Source organism: Sciurus carolinensis, chromosome 9 (assembly GCF_902686445.1).
Source record: "Sciurus carolinensis chromosome 9, mSciCar1.2, whole genome shotgun sequence".
Classification (NCBI taxonomy): domain Eukaryota; kingdom Metazoa; phylum Chordata; class Mammalia; order Rodentia; family Sciuridae; genus Sciurus; species Sciurus carolinensis.
In genome coordinates, this window is record NC_062221.1 from 83,461,474 (window position 1) to 83,484,001 (window position 22,528).

General features: G+C 35.2%; 1 protein-coding gene across 3 annotated transcripts in view; it reads right to left on the minus strand.

The window, feature by feature from the left end:
• The window catches only part of LOC124993087 (T-cell receptor-associated transmembrane adapter 1), a 37,370-nt gene extending 24,026 nt beyond the window's left edge, over positions 1–13,344 (minus strand). For all 3 annotated transcript variants that reach the window (XM_047564657.1, XM_047564656.1, XM_047564655.1), the window contains exons 1-2: positions 13,161–13,344; positions 1,475–1,585 (exon numbers count right to left, since the gene is read on the minus strand). In XM_047564657.1, coding sequence (XP_047420613.1) covers positions 1,475–1,575 — 101 coding nt within the window. In that variant the 5' untranslated portion in view covers positions 1,576–1,585; positions 13,161–13,344. The remainder of the gene's footprint in view (positions 1–1,474; positions 1,586–13,160) is intronic.
• Between the last annotated feature and the right edge of the window lie 9,184 nt (positions 13,345–22,528).

Here is a 22,528-nt window from a genome sequence, read left to right on the forward strand (position 1 = left end):
CTCTAGCTCTCAAATTGTCTTCCTCTAATTCAGGCAATAGCATCATCTGCCTTCATAAAGTATCTCAATAAAGAAATTATAGTCAGTTTAAACAATCAACTGAAGATAAGTGCTACTCTTAGCTTGTATTTTTTTATAAAAGAAACTTTGTAAAAGATGTCTGATGATGGGTCATGTATACATCCGCCTTATAAAATTTGTTTGTTTGAAAATACATTTGTTTTTTTAAATAATTCTGGAAAGCATTGTAAGTGAAAAAGCATTGCTTGCCTCCAGTTTCACCTTAGACATAGATCTGTTGTACAGAGGTCCTACAAGAATGTTATGTTTCTGGGTGAGGATATTTCATCAACACAAAAGTGTATGTGCTGGTAGAAACATTTTGCACAGAGAATTAGAAAAACCAGGCACTTATCTCGGATTTTGCTATTGAATCAATGTGTGACCTCAGCTATGTCACTTCATTTCCTAATGCTTCTCATTTTTTTTTAAATCTGCATAACAATGCCTTCTTCTCCATATTTCACATTATCATTTCCAACACTGAGGGGACCAAGGACACTCCCTGAAATGTGACACTTGCTCTTAATTGATTCAAGTTTTCTTGGACATATGTGTCTGTCTTACATTTGTTAGCTTAGTTTTATTTCTTTTCCTCTGTTAAAAGACAATGGTTTTATCTTTTTTTTTCTTTTTTTGGGGGGGAAGGCATGTAAAGTTCTGTTCCCCAAAACTTTCTTGGATCTAGAATATTGACACGCCCCAGAAATGGTTCAACTTTCATTCTTCCATCCCACGAATCCATGTACTCAACATGACTGTGTTGACTGCCTACAGCACGTAAAGGCTGTGCCAGTTACTGACCTTTACACTACTTTAATCATGGTATATGCAGGTAAAATCCAGCTGGTTAAAACTTCCGTCCAGCCTGTTGAAAAGAAGCACTGGCAGTAGCAGATCCTCTTGGCCTGTTCTCCTAGTCCCTGGCAGGAGCTGATTACAAGACCAAGGTTCAGTCAGTGGCCTTTCCACTTCTCTTCTGAAGTCACCTCAGTCTGTGGACCTGCAGAGGGTTCACTGATTCTGAGAGGATTGAATAGGCTCAAACCTTAAAGAGCTACTCTTCTCTTTACTCATCACGTATCAGAGAGAAATTTTATGGACACTCTAGAATGGACTACAGTTTGCTGAGTTGTCTAATTGGAGGGAAAAGTTTACCAGGATAACCCCTTGCACGTCTATACCCTAAGGCAGAGATAAAGCTAAATTTGGTGGTTCTACTTTACACATTTCTAATATGATTACATTGTTAAATTAAGAACACTTGAGGTAAAAAAAAATCAAATAAATTTTCCACAGATAAAAATACCCTATTGAATGACATTTCATGAAATTGTCTACTTCTGTAGGCTTTCCAGCGACTACACTCTCTATTCAAGCAGGTACCATATAACTATATGACAAAATGTCTTACCTTGTCGTTGCTTTTCTATATAGTGGGAAATATTGAAGATCAGCGAAATAACCAGAGCCAAACCCAAGAAGGCTAGAAGTCCCCAGAGAAAAAAGGGGCATCCTGAGTTTCCTGGAAACAAAAGGAAATACACCCATGATATAGTAGTTAACTCCCCTTTTCTTTTGGTCTGGTTGGTCCCACAATTAAAACAGCTGCACTTGTCCATAATGAAGGAAAAATCCTCCAATAAAAAATTAATTATCATTGACCAAAAGCTTCTTACAGATTTCAAAGTGGGTGTAGGCCATAAGTCCTTGAATTCAGCATGGGCAAAAGGAAACAAATTTCCCACGTTCCTACTGTTGATGACATGCAAGATATTTTTAGTCTGGCTGTTAAAGGGTGACTAGTTGTCACTGATTATAAAAACTTTGGTTCAAATAAAGAATATCCTAATGATCAAGAATAATAATTTGCTTTATTTTTCCTTTCTTTAATCTTCAGACTAAAATCACGTGTGCTTTCCTTGCTTACAGGAAACCACTGGTTCCCTTCCATCAATCCTTGAAGTGTAGGGTACTGGAAAAGAACAATAATTCTGGAATCAAAACAACTCAGTTTTGTTAAGACTGTCCCCAAGGAGCTCTCCTCATACTATTCAGAGCTCCGTGAATGGACAGCAGGGATTTCATTACACTGTTCTTTGCCCTCTGCGAAGAGAGGCGCAAGCTCTTATCGTTTCATCCCTGAGTCATGAAGGAGGTTTGATGGGATATTATGTCAGTTGCCCTTGATGATTTATGACTATCTCTACACATATATGAAGGACTAGTCATATGATCAACCTAATTTGACATACCTTAGTAGTCATATCCCTCCCTGTATGACCCACATCATATGCTGATCCCAGAAAAGTAACTTGCAATTCTGTATGACAACATATATATTTATTTAACCAATATCAATTAGAAATCACTTCTGTGTCAGGAACTATGCCCTGTACTAGGGAATCAAAGATTTAAAAATAAACAGAACGCTTGCCCTCAAGAAACTCTGCTTAAGTTAGGAATGTAGATGTTAAACACATAATTAGAAATACAAGGTGATCATATTCCTTCACGGCCCCAAACCTTGTGCTACAAGACACCTAAAACCAGAGACCATTTTAAACCTCTTCGAAGAAATACAAATACTACCATGTTAAGCCCAATAAAGACCATATAAACTTGTAACGGAGGGGCGATTGGTTTTGCTTCCCTACTGTCTTTAAAGTAGCCAAGGAAAACTTTCTAAACCAAAATAACTTTTGTGCTGTCTAGAGTCCTTATGTTCTGAATCTCACTCTTGACATTTGAATTGTGATTGTTTTCTTTGAATTTTCCTTGACATTTCAGCTGTTGTTTACCTGACCTCAGTGGTCCTGTGTACTTGAGTTGGCATCATTGATTTTTAAATGAGCATAGTTAGGCATATGAATGATGAAATACAGAAAAGGTGTATATGTATTATGATATAAATATGGATATACATATATGCATCTAATTTACATGTCATCTATTTGTATATATATGAATTGAACTCCCCAGCCCTATTTTGTATTTTGTTTAGAGACTGGGTCTTACTGAGTTGCTTAGCACCAATGAGGCTGACATTGAACTCACAATTCTCCTGCCTCAACCTCCAGAGCCACTGGGATTATAGGCATATGCCACCGCACCCAGCTCAAATCTCTTTTAAAACTTGTTTTTTGCTCACTACTTCCTCTTTAATTTAGTACTCACGTTATTTCTATATATTTAAAATATAAGAATCTCTTCTGAGAATCAGGCTACTCTATCTTTTATTCTGTGATGCCATTATGTGTGTTTTATAAATGTTTTCTCAAGAATAACTAATACATAGAAGAAATTAACTGATAATGGTAAAAAGATGTGTTGTTTATTTCCTTTAAGGGAATGTTTACATTTCATAAATTTCAAGAAAATTGAAAGGCTTGAAAAGTCTTTTTACTTCTGCAATAGATCTACCAATTCATTAACACCAGGTTTTTCTAGGGAGAAGAGGCCAATTTATTCCTCATAAACATGACCTCATTAAATATTTATGAAGATTTGACAACATAATTAACTACTTTGACTGTATTAAGTGTACAGAAATTCTGGGTATTGCAAGATATTGCATGTATTTCTAGAATTTTTTATTTGATTTTTTAACATTTTTACTTGCTCGTTAAAAAAGTGCCTTGTGATAACAATTTTTTTATATTCCAGAAATACCAAAATATAGAGTAACATGGAAGGTCTTCTACTGAAACATAAGTTGGGACTGTTAAACTAATTAGCCTTTTTAATTAAAGTGTGTTTATATAATTTTTAGTGGTTGCCTAGAATTCTCCAGTGTTGCTGTGGTGTTTAGTCATTTCTCTAAGATGGGCATTCTAATTTTTTAAAACACTTTCCCTTACACACAATGTAGAAAACAACATTGGACGTTTTGTGGATATGTGAGCTTATTGTAGAAGAGTTCCTGGCTGTGGAATTGCTGGATCGAAAGGTACATTGGGAATTATTAAGAAAAGAGAGATTGATCCCCACCTGCTCATCCTGCCCCCACCTTCTGCCCCACCCCACATTGATGAATGCCATTTTCAGATGGTTGGTCTAACTGTAACTGTGCAAAAGCAGTCTCATTTCCCAGACAGGTCTGAGTTTCCCTCTTTGCTATCACAATCCAGGGGTAAGGAGGTGGTTTCTGTTACTAAAGACCCACTTGCTCTTTTCTTCTTCTTGCAAATGCCATTGAAACATCCATAGGCTAGGTGCAGTTCAAAATCTTTCCCCATGTTAAAGCAATCTGAGCACACTGCATATTCTATTGAATTATGTTACAACTATCATTTAAAGTTATTCATTCAGTCAGGCTCACCCTCTGTGGTCTCTATTGGTGACACTTAACAAATTTTAATTGCTACGGGAAGGCCAAATGTTCTAAGTTAAAAATAATTAGTAAATTAGTAAACACAGATAAGCAAAAACAAAAAAGATAAAACAGGCTTAATCCTATTATCAAGAGACAATCACTGTGAACACTTTGGTTACTATAGAGTTGACCCTTGAACAACACAGCTTTGAACTGCAAGGTCCACTTATACCTGCCTATCATCTTTTGGAGATTTGCAACAATCTGAAAAAATTCACAGATTAGCCCCATAGCTCAGATATTGGAAAATAATTAGGAAACAGATACGTCACCAATGAAAAAAAAATATGTAGGAAATAGTCTATTCTATCATTTGCTTCCATAAAATATATACAAGTCTATTATAAAAAGTTGAAATTTATCAAAACTTTATGCACTAGATGCAGACTATCCATGCATTGAGCTATTCTCAATTAATAAAAATGTAAGCAAACATAAAGATTCAGCATTAAATCATAACTGCATGAAATTAATTATAGTAATACTGTACTATTGTAATTATTTCCTAGCCACCTCCAGTTATTATTGCTGTGAGCTCAAGTAAGTGTCCACTTAAAGCATCCCATGCCACTAATCATCCCTGTGTAAGAAATGTGTTCCTCTCACCAGTAAATTGCAAATGGCAGTGGGCTTCTCACATCTTTTTCACCATAGATATTACATATAATATTAAAAAAGTGTTAATCAACTATGCTATTAGTAAGGATTTTGGTCAATAGCAGGCTATAAGTAGCTACATTTGGGGGGAGCCAAAAGTTATATGCAAATTTTCAACTGCGAAGGGGATTGCACCAAACCTCAGAGTTGTCAAGGGTCTACTATACTTCCAAACTTATTTTCTCTGCATGGAAATTGTTATGAACAGAGACAGGATTCTATTAAACCACTAGACTGTTATCTACTTTCCCTGAACAATTTTACTATGTATTTCTTTTCCTGTGAACAAAATATCCTTCCATTTCTTTTGGCAATCTAATGTCCCATTGTATGAATTTTCCATAATTTATTTAAGCAGTCTTTATTACTTAACATTTAAGTTACTTCTAATTTTTAGTTATAAACAAATTTTGATGAATGTCTTTACAGCTCAAACTATACAGAGCTTTTTATTTCAGGTTAAAATTTTTGAAGATGGATTATTGGATCAAAGTATATATATAACTTTAAGGACTTTGATATTTTAATATCTATGGTTTTAAAACACAATGGTAAAAAAAAAAAATACAATGGTATGTAGAATTGTTTAGGCCAGTCTGGCCTCTGTTCGCATTAGTTCAGTTGGCACAGGGCTTATGCTTATTGCTCTTTCTGTTGATCCACACGACGTTAACCACCACTCCTGACTAAACTGTCTTCCTATATGCTATATCCCTATACTCCCCTCTCCAACGGACTCAGGAAAAAACTGACCCTTCTAAAAATTTTCTGTAGATTGTGACACAGATTCTTCAGGAAAAAGGTACCTGTTCTTCTCTTGCCTTAGGTCCAGAGGACATCACCCCTTTCTTTTCTTACCATAAACTATTTCCACAAAATACTTCAGATTTCCAGAAGCTTTTGGGACTTATTTCATAACTTCCCAATTATATTCCATATTCCAATTATTCTGAAGCTCTTGCAATTTTCAATACATTCGTACTTTCTACTTTATGTCTCTGTATATTCACCCCTTTGCCTAAAATGCCTTTCTTCTCGTCATCTGAGAAACAGCTAGACACCCCTCAAGGTTACCTTCTCTTTGAAGCTTTCCCTCAGTGTTGCCTGTCCTCTACCAGGTAACGTCTCACAGACCCCTCTACATTTAAACAAATACTGAGGCAATCATTTTCTGTATAAATCGGTCTTCCCCACTAAACTGTGAACTCTGCAAAGGGAAGAAACTGCCTTATTCGTTTGTGTCTTCATGCCCCAATTTCCTCATTGGTAAAAAGAAATAATAGTGATAATAATAGTGCCTGTTTTTGTGAGATTAAGTGAGGTAAGATGTAATACGATTTTTAGTGTTGCTCACTAGTAAGATGCTCAATAATCAACAACTTTGATTACTAACTTACTGGTAAGACTTCTACTATTATTTCTGCATCATATTCAACACAAAGTAGCTGCTCATTGCACGTGTGTCAGGAAAAAAAAAATAACAGAAAGGTTCTGACTAGGTATGAGGTCTAGTCACATCTACAACCCAGGAAAGAATGATTTGAAGATTCCCCTCCATTTATCTTGAGCATTATTGAGAAGAAAAGATCTACCCCCCAGTAGCTGGGAAATGGATGCCCATGAATAGAAGAGTAACTCATTAAGTCACTGTGACTTTGGAAAAAGTGCTTATCAACAACGCCTTAATTCTATTTGCCCTGAATCTATATTTACCAAGAAAACTGCAAGTTATTCATTTGTTTCCCAAGAAACTTGAAATAAGGAAGTTGGTGCTCATAGCTGGCCATCTGAATAGAATAGAGGCAGTGTCAACCACTATAAATGTAAATATGTATATTCTTTTGGGAGTTTGTCTAGTGTCACTAAATTATCTGGGAAAAGTTATTTGGAAACTACCACTAGTTGAACTGAGCTCTGTGAGAGAACTCAGGACATACATGGTTGCATAAAACAGATGTCAATCACAAGACTCAGCGTGCGTAGAAATATTCTCCTATCAGACTACATAATAATTTGAGAAGCATAAAATGGGCATATGTTTTCACTGTCTTCTCTTTTCAACTTTTTACCTTAAGATCCAAAATATTTACCTGTACTAGTTAAATTCTATCATCCTATTAAGAGCAACAAGAATGTTTTTCTATGTACTGGTAACATGGTTCTTCCTTTATAAACCAGAGTAACTGCCCAAATAGTTATTTGGTCTAGCTACTGACAGAGAAAGAATGACTAGAGTAAGAATTAAACCCCAATTGTTTTTTGTCAGATGTCCATCTTTATTTTTAAAATTTTAAATCCAGCAATTAAGTAAGATAAAGATGATCCAATTTATAAACTGTAATATGGTGTAGTATAGCTTTCCTAAGAATATGTTACAATTAACTTATTATAAAGTTGATCAGAACATTGCATTGCTTAAAATTAAGCATTTAATTGATGTATTAATAATTTACCTTTGGTAATGTGAACTTGTAACTCTAGTTGGAAATAATCCAGCAGGAAATGGTACATCGAATTCCTACAGCATATACTTTGGGACTTTGCTTTTACTCGTCATGTGTGAAAAGGATATAGGATTGATTTTGGAAAGTAATTTTGACCCTGCCTGAAAGAAGTTCCCTGAACTTTCCACCAAATGGAAGTTAAATGGGCTTTCTTGGATGGTTTCCTATTTTACCAGTCCCAGTTATGTCCCCAAAATTTCTCAAGAGGCTGTCAAGACCACATTCATCTGATAGACCACTAAAGCACATGATCTGCCCCAAGGTGGCAACAGAGAGTTGAACTTCTGGTTGTAGTCAGAAAATAAAAGTTAAAATTCTCTGTTGCTCTCTTTACTCTTCCATTTTCCATATTTTCTGCCTTTGTTATCAGGGCAAAATAATATATGTTTTAAGAAAAACAACCAGTCTATGAAACTTGCCATTAAATTGGTTAATTATAGTGTACTAAGGACTAGAAGTCATCATTTAATACATCACTTGGTCTCAAGTTTAAGGACCCATGTGTCTTCTCAGGATCAGGCACATTTTTATTCTTACAGCTCATGTGAATATTGTAATTGATCACCCATCTCTGATTTATAATCTTTCTCTTAAGCGAATCTCTAGTATTATATAACTCTCATTTTCATACCCAGTTGTGTACCTTGATCCTTACTTTTCCTTTACCCTGGACTCATTTGGTTATCTTTTATACTATTATTATGCATTTCTAATACCCCTCTTTCTAGGGGAGGTGCAAATAAGTTTATAGCAAATCCTTAGCACTTATAGTGGTCCTTGGGAGAACTAATAAAACCAATCTCCTTTCTAGTTAGTGTTTTTTATTTTTCTTTCCATTTCCTATTTCATCTAGTATTTTGCATACTCTCAATAAATAGTTGTAGTTTGGGTAAATAAAATATAGTCCAATATAAAAAGTCATACTTCAAGGAGGTAAACAGAAAGCCCTAATCTTATTTTTAAAATTACACTAAATCCAGCTATAAATCATCCTATCATTTAGACAAAATTATATTTCAAATAGAAGTTTTACTTTCTCTCTTCCACTAAAGGGAGACTTTGAAAAGTTATAATAGTCCATTAATTGCTATAAGAAGATAATTTTGCTCTCAGCTACAAAGAAACAACCAAATCAATATCACAAGTCTACATTTTACACTGAAAACTTTAAGGAAATTTCTAATAACTTTCATGGAATATTTCAACAATATTAAATCAAGAACTTGAACCACAGCGTGCAGTACTTTAGGATTGTGTTTTATCATTTATTGAAACAGCAAATCTATTTCACATAAGCAATTGGAGGCCTTTTAAAACCCATGCTAAATTCTAATAGGTACAGTGGCTAGGCATGTGTGGAGGCAGCTCAGCAGGGTCTCTGGGTGTCCCCTGATTTTAGCAGTCTATAGCTCCTAACACTTGTGTTTTCCAAGATTTTTTTTCCTTTAGTAATGTGAACTGAGTTTTCAATAGGAGGATTTTCAATTAGAAGCTTTGTGTTTGATGATATTTTTGATACCTTCCACATTTTTTGATTGCCAACAATAAATACTCCAACTTTGAAAAACAAAACAAGACACACACAAACACACAAGAGCAGATATAAAGTAGCTAAATGGTGGACATTTTCGTATAAATGTTCACACACACACACACACACACACACACACACACACCCTAGTCCCCTTACTCAGGAATTCTCCATATACAGAATTAATGTCTCCCTACGCTGTGGGAATCTAGTTAGGACAGGACAGTCTCTTAAAACACTGGATGCACCAAGTACTTAGAACTTCTTGCCCAACAAGTGCCATCTTTAGCGTCATTATTCATTAACTGTAGCTACTTTCAATTATATGACTTTTATCAATTTCGTTAAGAATACCCACGCAATTTGAATTCAACAATTCATACAGTTAACAAGCCAAAGACTTTGAGAAATTATTAGTAGCAAATTACAGCTAGGAAAATCATGATTTAAGTTTCTACTTAGCTTTCAACTGCCAGGGGCTAATAGTTTGATTCTTATAAGCAAATAACATACTGTTTTTAATGCAACATCAGAAAGCCACCAATCTTAATGAATGTCTATTATGAATGGGGGGCGGGTGTTTGAGATGCACATAGTATGGGTTGTGGAGTAGGCTGTAGTGGGGAAAAGGAAAATAGCAAATACTGGCTTTGAAATGTCTTCAAATGATACAAGAAAAAGAATGAGAGTGGTCAATTAACTAGTTGTATAACTGGTTGTGTGCAAATCACTGAACCTCACTAAGCTGACTATAAAACCAGAGTTCATATCTTCATCTGTGTGACGTCAGGCCACCCCTTTATAACACATCATGATTCTTCTCCATCAGTACTTATGGCATTTAATTAAGAAAGTGTACACATGGGAGTGAGGTAGTGGGCAGATTTTAAGAGAGTATGTTAAGATTTCTCCAGTGCTGCTTTCACAATTAAATTTTAATTGAGATTAGTAAACTTCAGAAATCCCATTGGACTTAAAGAGCTGCCAAAAGCCCTGCTGTCAATGATCTTCTCTTTGTCTGTAGTTAGCTACTTCATTTTATTTATATACGTACTTATTGTTTTCTTATTAGAGAAATACCTTGGAGAGACTCTGAAGAGGGCATAGTTGCATGGAACCTTTCATCCCACAAAATACTTCAACTACTATATTTCTTCTAATGTTTCAAATAAACCCTGTTAATTTTTTTCTTTTACTTTTAATTTAGGAATGCCAAGATAATTAAATGAAATTTTAAATGTCCGGAAAATTGTACAATAATGAGTTCTATTATCAATTACCAATTTCTGCACACGTTTCTCAGAGTTGTAGCCTTCAAGTGACAATCTTTCCTGAATTGACTTTTCTTAAAATTAGGGTCAAATATGACTTAAATTACATGGTGGAACTTCATTTTTTATCCATCTTTAGTTTAAGAACATCTGAGTTTAAAAGATGATTTAGGGGCTCTAGCTCAGTGGTTGAGCACTTGCCTAGAACATGTGAGGTACTGGGTTCAATCCTCAGCACCACATAAAAATAAATAAATAAAATAAAGGTATTCTTCCATCTACATCTAAAATATATGTATATGTTATATATATATATATACACATGTATATATATATATAAAGATGATTCATAAGTTAATCCTACTTAGTCTTTAAGAGAAAGGGTTCATTCTCAAAGGAGTTCGATTGAGGCTTATGGAAGGACAAAACTGAGTTAAGACAATGAGAATCCTGTTTTAAAAAACAATGTGTAAACTAAATTGTAAATTATTATTTAAATTAAATTAACAATAACCTAAAGGAACTGCTTTCAGCATTTGATTCAGCTGATACTGATTTTATTTTGTGAATGTGGAAGCATAGTATGAATTGTGATAGCAGTACATTTATTGATGTTGTAAGAACTACAAAGGAAAAGGAAAACAGGGTTTGCATCTTTCATTTCATACTTTTTTCTTACTTAAGAATAATTATGCTGTGTGTGTGTGTGTGTGTTTGAATTTATTTTCTTTTTATCTTACTTATCTCAATTGGAAAAATACTACAGTCTGGTTCTCTTCTTTCATATTGTTTGGTTTGGGCTTTTAAGGTCTCTGAGGCTTACAGGGCAAATACTAAATTTGTATCTCTTCTATGAAATTGTGAAAGGTCTCAGTTGACATGGAGAAGCTCCCGTATCACACCTGAAGGGACAGGCTGAACTACAAAATGCTGTGGAGGAAATTTCATCATATTCCTTCTTAATTTAGAATAGTTAGTCCTAGAAATAGTGAAAGGTCACGTTCAGCCTTTGGCCTTCTCACCCTCCCACGCTTCCCCTCAGCAGCTCATGGCAGTTGCAATAGTACTGCTCTGTCTCTTTCTTGCTGGGCATTAGCAAATTGGAACGATTGCTTTTGTTCTTTGCTAAGCTATGAACTGGGAAAGAGAAGGAGGAGAACTGTGAAAAATCACATGTTAGCTTATGTTCCTTGGGTGATTTATCCAATCAATTGATTTTAAGATCCATCAAACAAAACGCTGGGAAGCAAATTCACAGAAATTAAAACATATGATATCTTCATTCTGTGACTGCCCCACATGAATTAATATGAAAAGTACTATATGCACAACAATTAAGCAAAGATACAATTGGACAACACACAGCTGTTAAAAATCCATGCAGGGACTGGGTTAGTGGTTCAGTGGTAGAGCACTTGCCTAGCACATGTGAAGCACTGTGTTACATTCTCAGGACCACATAAAAATAAATGAATAAAATAAAGGTGCTGTGTCCATCTACAACTAAAAATATATTTAAAAATCCATGCAAAATATCCAATGTTCAACCTCTTTATAATCAAAGTGATGCATATAATCAAAGTAATATAATGGACTTGTATGTTGTACTTATGAAAAATTTTAAATGAGACCAGCCTGTTAAGGAGGAGCATTGCTAGGATAAGAGGGAATTTGCATCACCCTTGGAGAAGTAATTTGGCAATAATGAGACTTAAGAATCTCATAATCCGTGATTCAGTAATTCTGATTCTACTTATCTTTCCTGAAAAAATGTTCCTTAATGCAGAAGAAACTACTGAGTTGGTCATTTTTCTGTCATTTAAAATATGTAAAAACCTGATACAACATACATGTCCAAACATAAATGAGTGACAAAAAAATTGTAATTAACACCGTACATGTTATTTTGTAAATTCATTTTAAATGATTAAGCTTATAAGAAAAGGGAAGTGGTTAGATTTGTTAGTGAAAAAAGCTGGATACATGATTTTGTGCACATTATTATTTCAGTTATGAAATGCAAACTACATAGAATGTATAAAAAATAAAAAGTAGAAGGAAATACAACATAATATTGGTTTTTAAAGCGATGAAAAATATGTAAGATTTTTTTCTTTCTTTTTTATATTTCACAATTCTCCAACTTTACGTGATAAGCATTTTTTTCTCTCAAGCAAAAAGATGTTTGTTAAAGAAATGAAATGTACATAAAGACTACAGGAGGAACGAAGGATCAAATCTATGTTGATTCAAACTTTATGATGCATTGCACAAGAGACTGAATTTTCACTGACTGCTTTAAAATTGTCTCTCTGAATATTGACACTTGGATTGATTACTAAAAAAACACTATCGCATCTGATTTCTAAAGACTTTTGAATGTAGTTACTCCTCTCCTGCTTTATATCTAAACCAAAGCATAATATGCATGCTCATAATAAAAACATTTCTTAAAAATAACAAGTACTTCAAATGGCTTAATTTTCAATGAATACTTATTGAACAACTACAACACCCTGTATATTATAAAACACTGCTCACTATTTTTTCTTTCAAGAGACAATGGTCAATTTATACTCAATTTATACTTGGTAATGTATTTCAAAATGTTTTCTAATTATACTGAAGTTTATTGCTCATTTTAAAAATAATTGTGCTCACTAGTTTACTTTCCAAATATTCAGAATCTTTTAGTTAGGACTTGGAAATTAGTGAATATTGAGACATAAAAATGGAACAAAAGAATTGAAAATGTCACTTACCTGACATGCTTCTTTTTTCAGAGACCTCCTGATGTAGCCATAAAGAAAATGCTCCCACAAACTTTTTTTCTTAAGTAATGTTGCGCTGTTAAGTAGGAAGCAGCATAACACTAAAACTTATATTTATCAGCGTCTCAGGTTATTTTTCTTCTCTTCTGTTTCTTAAAATTTTTTTGTGTGTACTTTGTTCAGTTACAAACAGGAAATGTGGTGTAGTCTTGAAACCAGTAGACTAATTGTTGTGTAACGTGGGAAGAAAAATCCCCCAGGCCTTTATACTCTGGTATTTGAATTTTTGTCAATACCGGAGTCTAATTTAAAGATGAATAATTAAATCAAGGTGTGAATTAATCTAGGAGGAATCTTTCTTATCTCTGGAATCCAGGTATTTCCTCACAAAGGAATTCACATGAAAATAAAATAAAGTATACTAAACCGATGGATGAATAGTAAGCAACCCCCGGGGAGCTCAGCTATTTGTTGTGTTTTCTTTGAGACATGATGGAAGAAAGACTTAATAATTTTGAGTATGTGTTACAGATGTCTACTGGACGACTAAGTAGCTGATTGAGTTTCAGCCGGTCTCTCCCCAGCCAGCACAAGTCTTTCTAGGTTGGAGCCACCTGGAAAACAAGCTCAACTGCCACCCCTGAGTCTCAGTGTCAGAACTGAAAGTTAGTATGCATGAGTATGCCACGTGGCACTGGTCTAAGATGCACTAGCCTCAAAATAAAAGATAATAAGGGCTGGGGATGTGGATCAGTGGTAATGTGCCCCTGGGTTTAATTCCTGGTATGATATATAATATATATACTTTATACTCGTTTAACACCCTAGGCCCCAGCGAAGCAGAATATTTGAAGTAGAGCCCTGGAATATGCATTTTATCCAGCACCCTTGGTTATTTTATTAGTTTTTGTATATTGGTAATGATACCAAAAGGACAGGCTTATTTCAAATGCCTTTTTTGTCAATCTATTTTTATTCTCTAACAGTTCCCTCTCTTTAAAAAAAATTTTTAATTGAAACACGATATTTGTACATGTTTATGGGACACAGTGTGATTCATAATTCAATGCATGTATGCAATGTATAATGATCGAATTAGGGTAATTAGCATTCCCATCTCTTCCAACATATATCATTTCTATGTGTAGGGAAAGTTTGGACTCCTCTTTTTTAGTTACTTTGAAATATATCACAAATTGTTATAGAATCTAGTTACCCTACCTTGTTATAGACTACAGAACACTAAAATTAATTCTTCCTGTCTACATATTTTGGTACCTGTTATCTAACCTCTCTCTATCCTTCCTTCTCTCCCTTCCTATTCCGAGTTTCTAGTAAGCACTATCCTAATCTCTACTTCTAAGGAATCAACTTTTTAGCCTCTATAAATGAGTGAGATTATGCGGTATTAGTCTTTCTGTGCCTGGTTTATTTCACTCAGTTTGGTACCCTATAGTTTCCTCTATGTTGCTGTAAATAACAGGGTTTCATTTATTTTAGTGGTTGAAAAATATTACATTGTATATATCTTTCACTAATAAAGAAAAAATAACACAATGGCAAAGTCTTCTGCTTTCTCTTTGCTCCTTTATAGAAAACATCACACTAGTAATGAAAATGTGGTGCTTCTCTAGTCTTTGGAGTAGTGGGCTAAACACTAACAGATTTTCCACTTTTCCCCAGAATATTCCTTGTGAATCACTGAATCAATCTATAAAACTGAAAGAGACACTAAGATCCTCTTATCTAATCTTCTTTAAAAAGCATTTTCAAAAATATGTTCCCTAAAATGATAGGCCTTTAAGAAACTCTTAGGAAAGAAATGCTTACAAAATAAATATATTGGCCAGGTACACACCTGTAATCCCAGCAGCTCAGGAGGCTGAGGCAGGAGGATCACATGTTCAAAACTAGCCTTAGCAATTAAGGGAGGCTGTAAGCAACCTAGTTAGACTTTGTCTCAAAATAAAAGATAATAAGGGCTGGGGATGTGAATCAGTGGTAATGTGCCCTTGGGTTTAATTCCTGGTATATGTTATCTTCACCTGTATTGTTGCATATTAGTGTTTAAAACTATATCCTGCAATGTTATCCACTGTAACATGCAGAAGACACTGAAGAGAAAAAGCGTCTCAGGTCTGGAAATTCAGGTGTAAGCATCCTGTTGCTAGAACACAAACATTGGCTGTCCATAAAGTGCAATTCCAGAAACAGTAACAGTGTTCAGTAGTTGGCCTTGAATGCAGAGAAGATCAAACTCAGCAAGAGTGACACAGACAAAATGGTCGAATTCTATGACTGACCCAGGAGGTGTATCTGTCAGAACAGTGTAGCCAGCAGAGACCCAGACCAAGCCTCCTGTCCCAGGGCTTCTCCACCTAGTGCTTGTGATTTTATGTATACAAGTCTGTAAGGAGCTGCAAAGACAAGAGCAGAGTAGACAGGCAGAGACCAAGGAAGGGTGTGCCCTGCTTCGGCTCAATAATGGAATTGCCTAATGGCTTAAAAAAGTTCATCGAGGTCTCCAAAATTGTAAAACTTAGCTTAAGAAATCCAAACAGTTTCACGATGTCTAATATTATATTTTTGAAAAGTGATCTGTATTACAATATTCCCCTTTCCTTGGATATGTAATTGGGATATATAACAAGGCTGTCAAGGGTCACACAGAAAGTCTGTGCCTCAGAATTAGACAGCTCCACAGATGTTTAAAATTTGCCAAGGGAGAAAAAAGATAGTTTTTCATTAAAAGATAGATGGCTGAGCACATGGAGAATATAAAAAGGCTTATGGATATATGTTTGTTATGGAATATATTAGTGAGTGCATTCAGAGATTTGAATAATGTTTTCATGAGCCATGTTTAAACAATAAATAAACATGAGGCTTCTGTAGTACTTTTTAATGAGATGGGTTATCAAAATGAAATTTGAAAGATAGCTAGACTAAGCAGAAATGCTCTGACAAACGTGAAGCAGTTGAAAATAAAGGAAATTTGGTGAGTAGCTTTTGATGGGTACCTGTCAAGAAATTAGAGTTTTAAAGTCAGTAAAATTGAAGTTTTGTTGCCAAAAGGAGATGAAAAACATATCAACAAGGCAGCTGTCATTCAAAGTTCCACACTCAGAAAAATGGGTCACCGAGTATTGCAAGAGACCCAGTTTTCCAACTTCCTTTTTTATGACCATCTATCATTTTTATAATTAATCTTCATCAATATAGTGTATTTATGTTTCTCTCTGTGCGTATGTGGTTCAAGGTGTTCCAAATCTTTAAAAGTACATATTAAAATGTATTTACAACTATATTTTTTGTTGCTAAAAGTGTTTACAATAACACACACTACTTTTATAATTAGAATAAAAGATGTTCCCTTATTTTAAAGACTGTTTAGAATACCTTCATTTTATGGAAACAGAACTTACCTCTACATAATCTTTCTTCATTCTGGTGAATCATTCTTTAATCATACTGAAGCTTCTACAAAGTAAGTAAACAGCTTTTTGAGAAGGAGAAAGGGAACAATCCCTGAGCTTCCAATTATTCTGTTTTAAAATGTGAAAATATTCAAAATTAGTAAATAGACTCACAATTGCATATGATTAGACTGTATTTATAATTCATATTTCCATTGAATTTAGATTAAGACTCTTCAGTAAATATAATTATTCAGATGGAAAAGAAAAAACAACTGAAAATCAATAGAAAAGGCCTCGACTTGGCATAATATTCTTGGGTATGTTTACTACACTTTTTGTGCCTTATAATACCAGAATTCTTGGAAAATCAAACATTAAATAAAAGAACAGATAACAAAAATTCAGAAATAGTAGAGAAAATGTCTAATAGCAAATATAGTCTACTTTCATACACATGAGAGCCATAAGCATCCAAGTTTTCTGGAAAACAAAAATTTGGTCCATTATACAGATTTCTATGTGATGCCCTAGAGAGAGGACTCTTAACAAAGCTAAAGTGTCCTTAGAAGTTTTGTTCTTACCTGAAACACAAATGGTTCAAACAAAGCAAAATCAGTTTATTTACTGGAGGACTGTTCATAGCTTTAGTTGGCTAAATATGCAATTTTTGGAAAGGAGCATAGACAATGCAGCATTTCGAAAAAACATTACATGAAAGCAACGTCCCTTTATTTGTAAAGCATTTTGAAGGATTACTGTTCTGAAGTATGTATTTTAGGAAACACTAGATCAAGCAAGATTTTCTTCCTGTTGAACTAAATCTTATTTCCTGGATTTCTCCTACTTGCAGGGCCTGACATACTGGAAAGATACTATGACAATACCAAATTTACTGCCTAAAAATTATTTTCTTAACATTAAAAAGGAATGAACACTTATATTTCAAATGCCCTGGGGCAGGTAACAATTAGTAGCCTCAGAATAACTTACAGAGTGAATCTACTTCTAAGTGATCATTCATGCAGCAGATTAAATTTTGATCAAAATCAGAAAGTATTCAGGGCCAAACTATTTCTAGGAAGTGTCAAGTTCTAGTTGGAGAACCCCTGGGACACTCAGGAACACCAGGGAGAACTGATGCTCCACTCAGGGTCCTGGCTGGAAACAATGCAAACAGCCAAATGGGAAATAAATGAAGGCGCTGTTTACAAAGGTATAGGCAGGATGACAGAGCACAGGGAGGGTGAAGCACTTCAGGTTAACCACAGAGGGAGCTGATGACCACCCGGGCTTCACAGTTTCAGAGGAGTAGCAGTGACTGGAACTCAGTGCCATATGTAGCTATAAGAAGGGGCTGTGGCCAGGTGTGGCGGCTCACGCCTGTAATATCAGATACTTGTGGGTCTGAGGCGGGATATCTCCAGTTTGAAGCCAGACTCAGCAACTCAGAGAGATGCTATCTCAAAATAAAAATAAAAACAAAAACGAGTGGGAATGTAGCAGCACTGGGTTCAATCCCCAGAACGGGGGGCAGAAAAGAACAAAAGAGGGGCTGCCTGACCAGAAGCATGGCTTTAAGTAAGAAACAAACATTGCCATACTATGGCCATGCAAGAAACCAGCCCAGTCCTGCTCTCCTCTGCTCCTCAGGCTCCCACCCATTTCCCTCATTGACCACAAGCAATACTCAGAGGAAAAGGCAGTCCTGACGATGTAGTTCTTAGAAGTCACCCTCCTATCCCTCCAAGAGGGGTGAAGAACAGAGAATGGATTGATTAACGTGTGAGCAAGGAGCATAGTAGATGAACTTAATTTTAGATAGGTACTACCTGCCCGCCAGACATGGACTTCATAACTTTATAAAAAGTCATCTTCCAGAGCACAGTAAATAAAAGCAATTTATTTTGAGATTTTTGAACTAACTGCATCAGGGCAATTTCATTGACCTTGAAATAATACCTGAAATGTCCTAAATAATGTTTAGGTGGTCTGCACAGAAGAATAAAATCAAGGGTAAAATTTAACTACAGATGGTATAAAAATGAAGGAAAGAAGGACATAGTAAAGTAAATATGAAAATTTCCTGGAACTTAAAAGAGATATGAATCTTTAAAATGAAAAAACCCAGAGACAGAGAGAGAATGAGGAACTAATAAGGTCAATGTGGCTGGTGGTTAATAGTGAGGAATCTGAAATAAAGGTAGATGAGAATATTGTGTACTATTCTTAAAATTGTTTATGAAGTCTAAAATTATATCAAAATAAAAATTTGAAAATAAATGCAAATTACTTAGAACAGTCTGGTAGATGGGAAATGCTCATTAAGCACTGGATATTGGTATTGTTAGTAATTACCCTGAAAATAAAATTGGAGTATGTTACTACAAGAGAAGAAAATTACAGGCAAATTGTTTCTCATAGAAATAGAAAAAAATTTTTAGCAAAATTTTAACAAGTATAAGTCAGCAATATATTAAAGGAATAATATATTATGATCAAGCAGGGTTTATTCCAGGAGTACAAACATGGTTTAGAATCTAAAATAGGAAATGTAAATTACCAGATTAACACACTGAAAACAAACAAAAAATGTTATCATCTCATAGAGACAGAAAAATGATTTGGCAAAATACCAACCTTTATCCTGACTTCAAAAAAAATAAATAAAACTGAGGAAACTAGGAAAAGATGGGGACTTCCTCAAAATAATTGGGTACTTAAAAAAAAATCCTTCAATTCACATCATTCTTATTTGTGAAATACTGAATGATTTTCCTCTAAAAGAGGCCCAAAGCAAGGACATCCACTCTCACTATTTTAATTCAGCTCTGTACCAGAGGCTCCAGTTCAGTAAATAAGAAAAAGAAACTAAATGCACATGGATAGAAATAAAGAGGTAAAACTGGCTTACAGATGACATAATTCTGCAAAAGATGCACAAGATAACCTTTGGGGGGAATTTTTAAATTACGAACTTTTAAGCATACCTCAATAAGTCTCACTTTAAAAATACCGAAGTCGAAAAAAGGTAAAGAAAGAAGCTATGAGTTCACATTGATAAGTAAATGAATAAATGAATGAAAAGGAAAAACTGTTTCTTAGAATTGAATGTCAACTCATAATTGTAGAAGAAATGATAAACTAAAAAACCCACCATTTTGCAACAGATCATTAACTGATTCAGAAGACTATTATCAGTAGATGTTAGTGTGTGAATGATTGATGAACAAAGAGATATTTAATCTCAAAATGTCTCCCTACAAATTATTTATTAATTTAAAAGAGAAATTACTAACTTCATAGTGGAGAAACCTGATGGATATGATCTTAACTATCAAAGTTAGTGTTACCATGACCACTGAAACTTGACGTCATGTATAACCACAAGAATGGGATCCCAATTAGAATGTTACATTCCATGTATGTATAATATATCAAACTACACTGTCATGTGTACTTAAAAAGAACAAATTTTAAAAGTTAATGTTACCAATAATGGAACAAACCAGAATTATATATCTCCAGATACAGTGCATTGGAAAGTATTTTTCTGGCACTCGTGAAAATTGCAAAACTTCAGTCATCAAGCATCAAGATGAGCCCAAACTGAAAGACAAAAATAACTATAAAAAATAACCAACCTGTGTGCCCCCAAAACATCAAGGTCCAGAATGACAAAGAAATGCCACTGAAATGTTCCAGATTAAAGCAGACTAAGGAGACATGGGGAGTAAAGAAAAAGTATTAGATCTTAAGACTGCAGGGAATGTTCCCACTATCCCTATTTTTTCAAGTGTTTTGAGCATGAAGGGGTGCTGTATTTTATCAAATGCTTTTTCTGCATCTATCGAAATAATCATGTGATTCTTGACTTTAAGTCTGTTGATATGGTGAATTACATTTATTGATTTCCGAATGTTGAACCAACCTTGCATCCCTGGGATCATGGTGCACTATCTTTTTAATATATTTTTGTATGCGATTTGCTAAGATTTTATTGAGAATTTTTGCATCAATGTTTTTTATGACCGCCCACCGCCCACAGGCGGTGGGCAATCACATCACGTACGCTTTTCTTGATCACAGGAACCAAAAGGGCTTTATTCCACATGTCTCCGACTTATATTGAGAACATCAGCCTATCAGAGAGTAGACTACCAGGAAAGTCAGCCTATCAAGGAACAGTCTCCAGGCAGATACCAGGATCGCCTCATGTACAACAGCCAACCAGAGTTACTTCCTAAAACTTGTTTACGAGTGCAGCTATGTCTGGCAAGCTGCCAGGCGCCATCTTAGAGATCAGGCCATGGTGCGGCTCTGGGGCCCTCAGAGCCCGCCCCTGACAGTTTTTTTTTATTATTATTATATACAAATGGGATACATGTTGTTTCTCTATTTGTACATGGAGTCAAGGCATACCATTTGTGTAATCATATGTTTACACAGGGCAATGATGTTTGATTCATTATTTTTTTTCCCTTCCCCCCCACCCTCCCACCCCTCTTTTCCCTCTATACAGTCCTTCTTTCCTTCATTCTTACCACACTCCTTATCCCTAACCCTAAACCTAACCCTAAACCTAATGCTAACCCCTCCCACCCCCCAATATATGTCCTCATCCGCTTATCAGCGAGAACATTCGTCCTTTAGTTTTTTGAGATTGGCTTACCTCACTTAGCATGATATTCTCCAAATTCGACCATTTGCCTACAAATGCCATAATTTTATCATTCTTCATTGCGGAGTAATATTCCATTGTATATATATGCCACAGATTCTTTATCCATTCATCAACTGATGGGCATCTAGGTTGGTTCCACAATCTGGCTATGGTGAATCGAGCAGCAATGAACATTGATGTGACTGTATCTCTGTAGTATGCTGATTTTAAGTCCTTTGGGTATAGGCCAAGGAGTGGGATAGCTGGGTCAAATGGGGGTTCCATTCCAAGGTTTCTGAGGAATCTCCATACTGCTTTCCAGAGTGGCTGCACTAATTTGCAACCCCACCAGCAATGTATGAGTGTACCTTTTTCACCACATCCTCGCCAACACCTATTGTTGCTTGTATTCTTGATAATCGCCATTCTAATTGGGGTGAGATGAAATCTTAGAGTAGTTTTGATTTGCATTTCCCTTATTACTAGGGATGTTGAACATTTTTTCATATATCTGTTGATTGCTTGTAGATCTTCTTCTGTGAAGTGTCCATTCATTTCCTTAGCCCATTTGTTGATGGGATTATTTGTATTCTTGGTGTAGAGTTTTTTGAGTTCTTTATAGATTCTGGAAATTAGCGCTCTATCTGAAGTATGGTTGGCAAAAATATTCTCCCACTCTGTAGGCTCTCTCTTCACATTGCTGATAGTTTCCTTTGCTGAGAGAAAGCTTTTTAGTTTGAGTCTATCCCAGTTGTTGATTCTTGCTTTTATTTCTTGTGCTATGGGAGTCCTGTTAAGGAAGTCTGATCCTAAGCCAACAAGTTGAAGATTTCGACCTACTTTTTCTTCTATAAGATGCAGGGTCTCTGGTCTGATTCCGAGGTACTTGATCCATTTTGAGTTGAGTTTTGTGCAGTGTGAGAGATAGGGGTTTAATTTCATTCTGTTGCATATGGATTTCCAATTTTCCCAGCACCATTTGTTGAAGAGGCTATCTTTTCTCGATTGCATATTGTTGGACCCTTTGTCTAGTATGAGAAAATTGTATTTATTTGGGTTTGTGTCCATGTCCTCTATTCTGTACCATTGATCTACCTGTCTATTTTGGTACCAATACCATGCCGTTTTGTTACTATTGCTTTGTAGTAGAGTTGAAGATCTGGTATTGCAATACCCCCTGCTTCGTTCTTGCTACTTAGGATTGCTTTAGCTATTCTAGGTTTTTTATTCTTCCAGATAAATTTCATAATTGCTTGCTCTATTTCTGCAAGGTACATCAT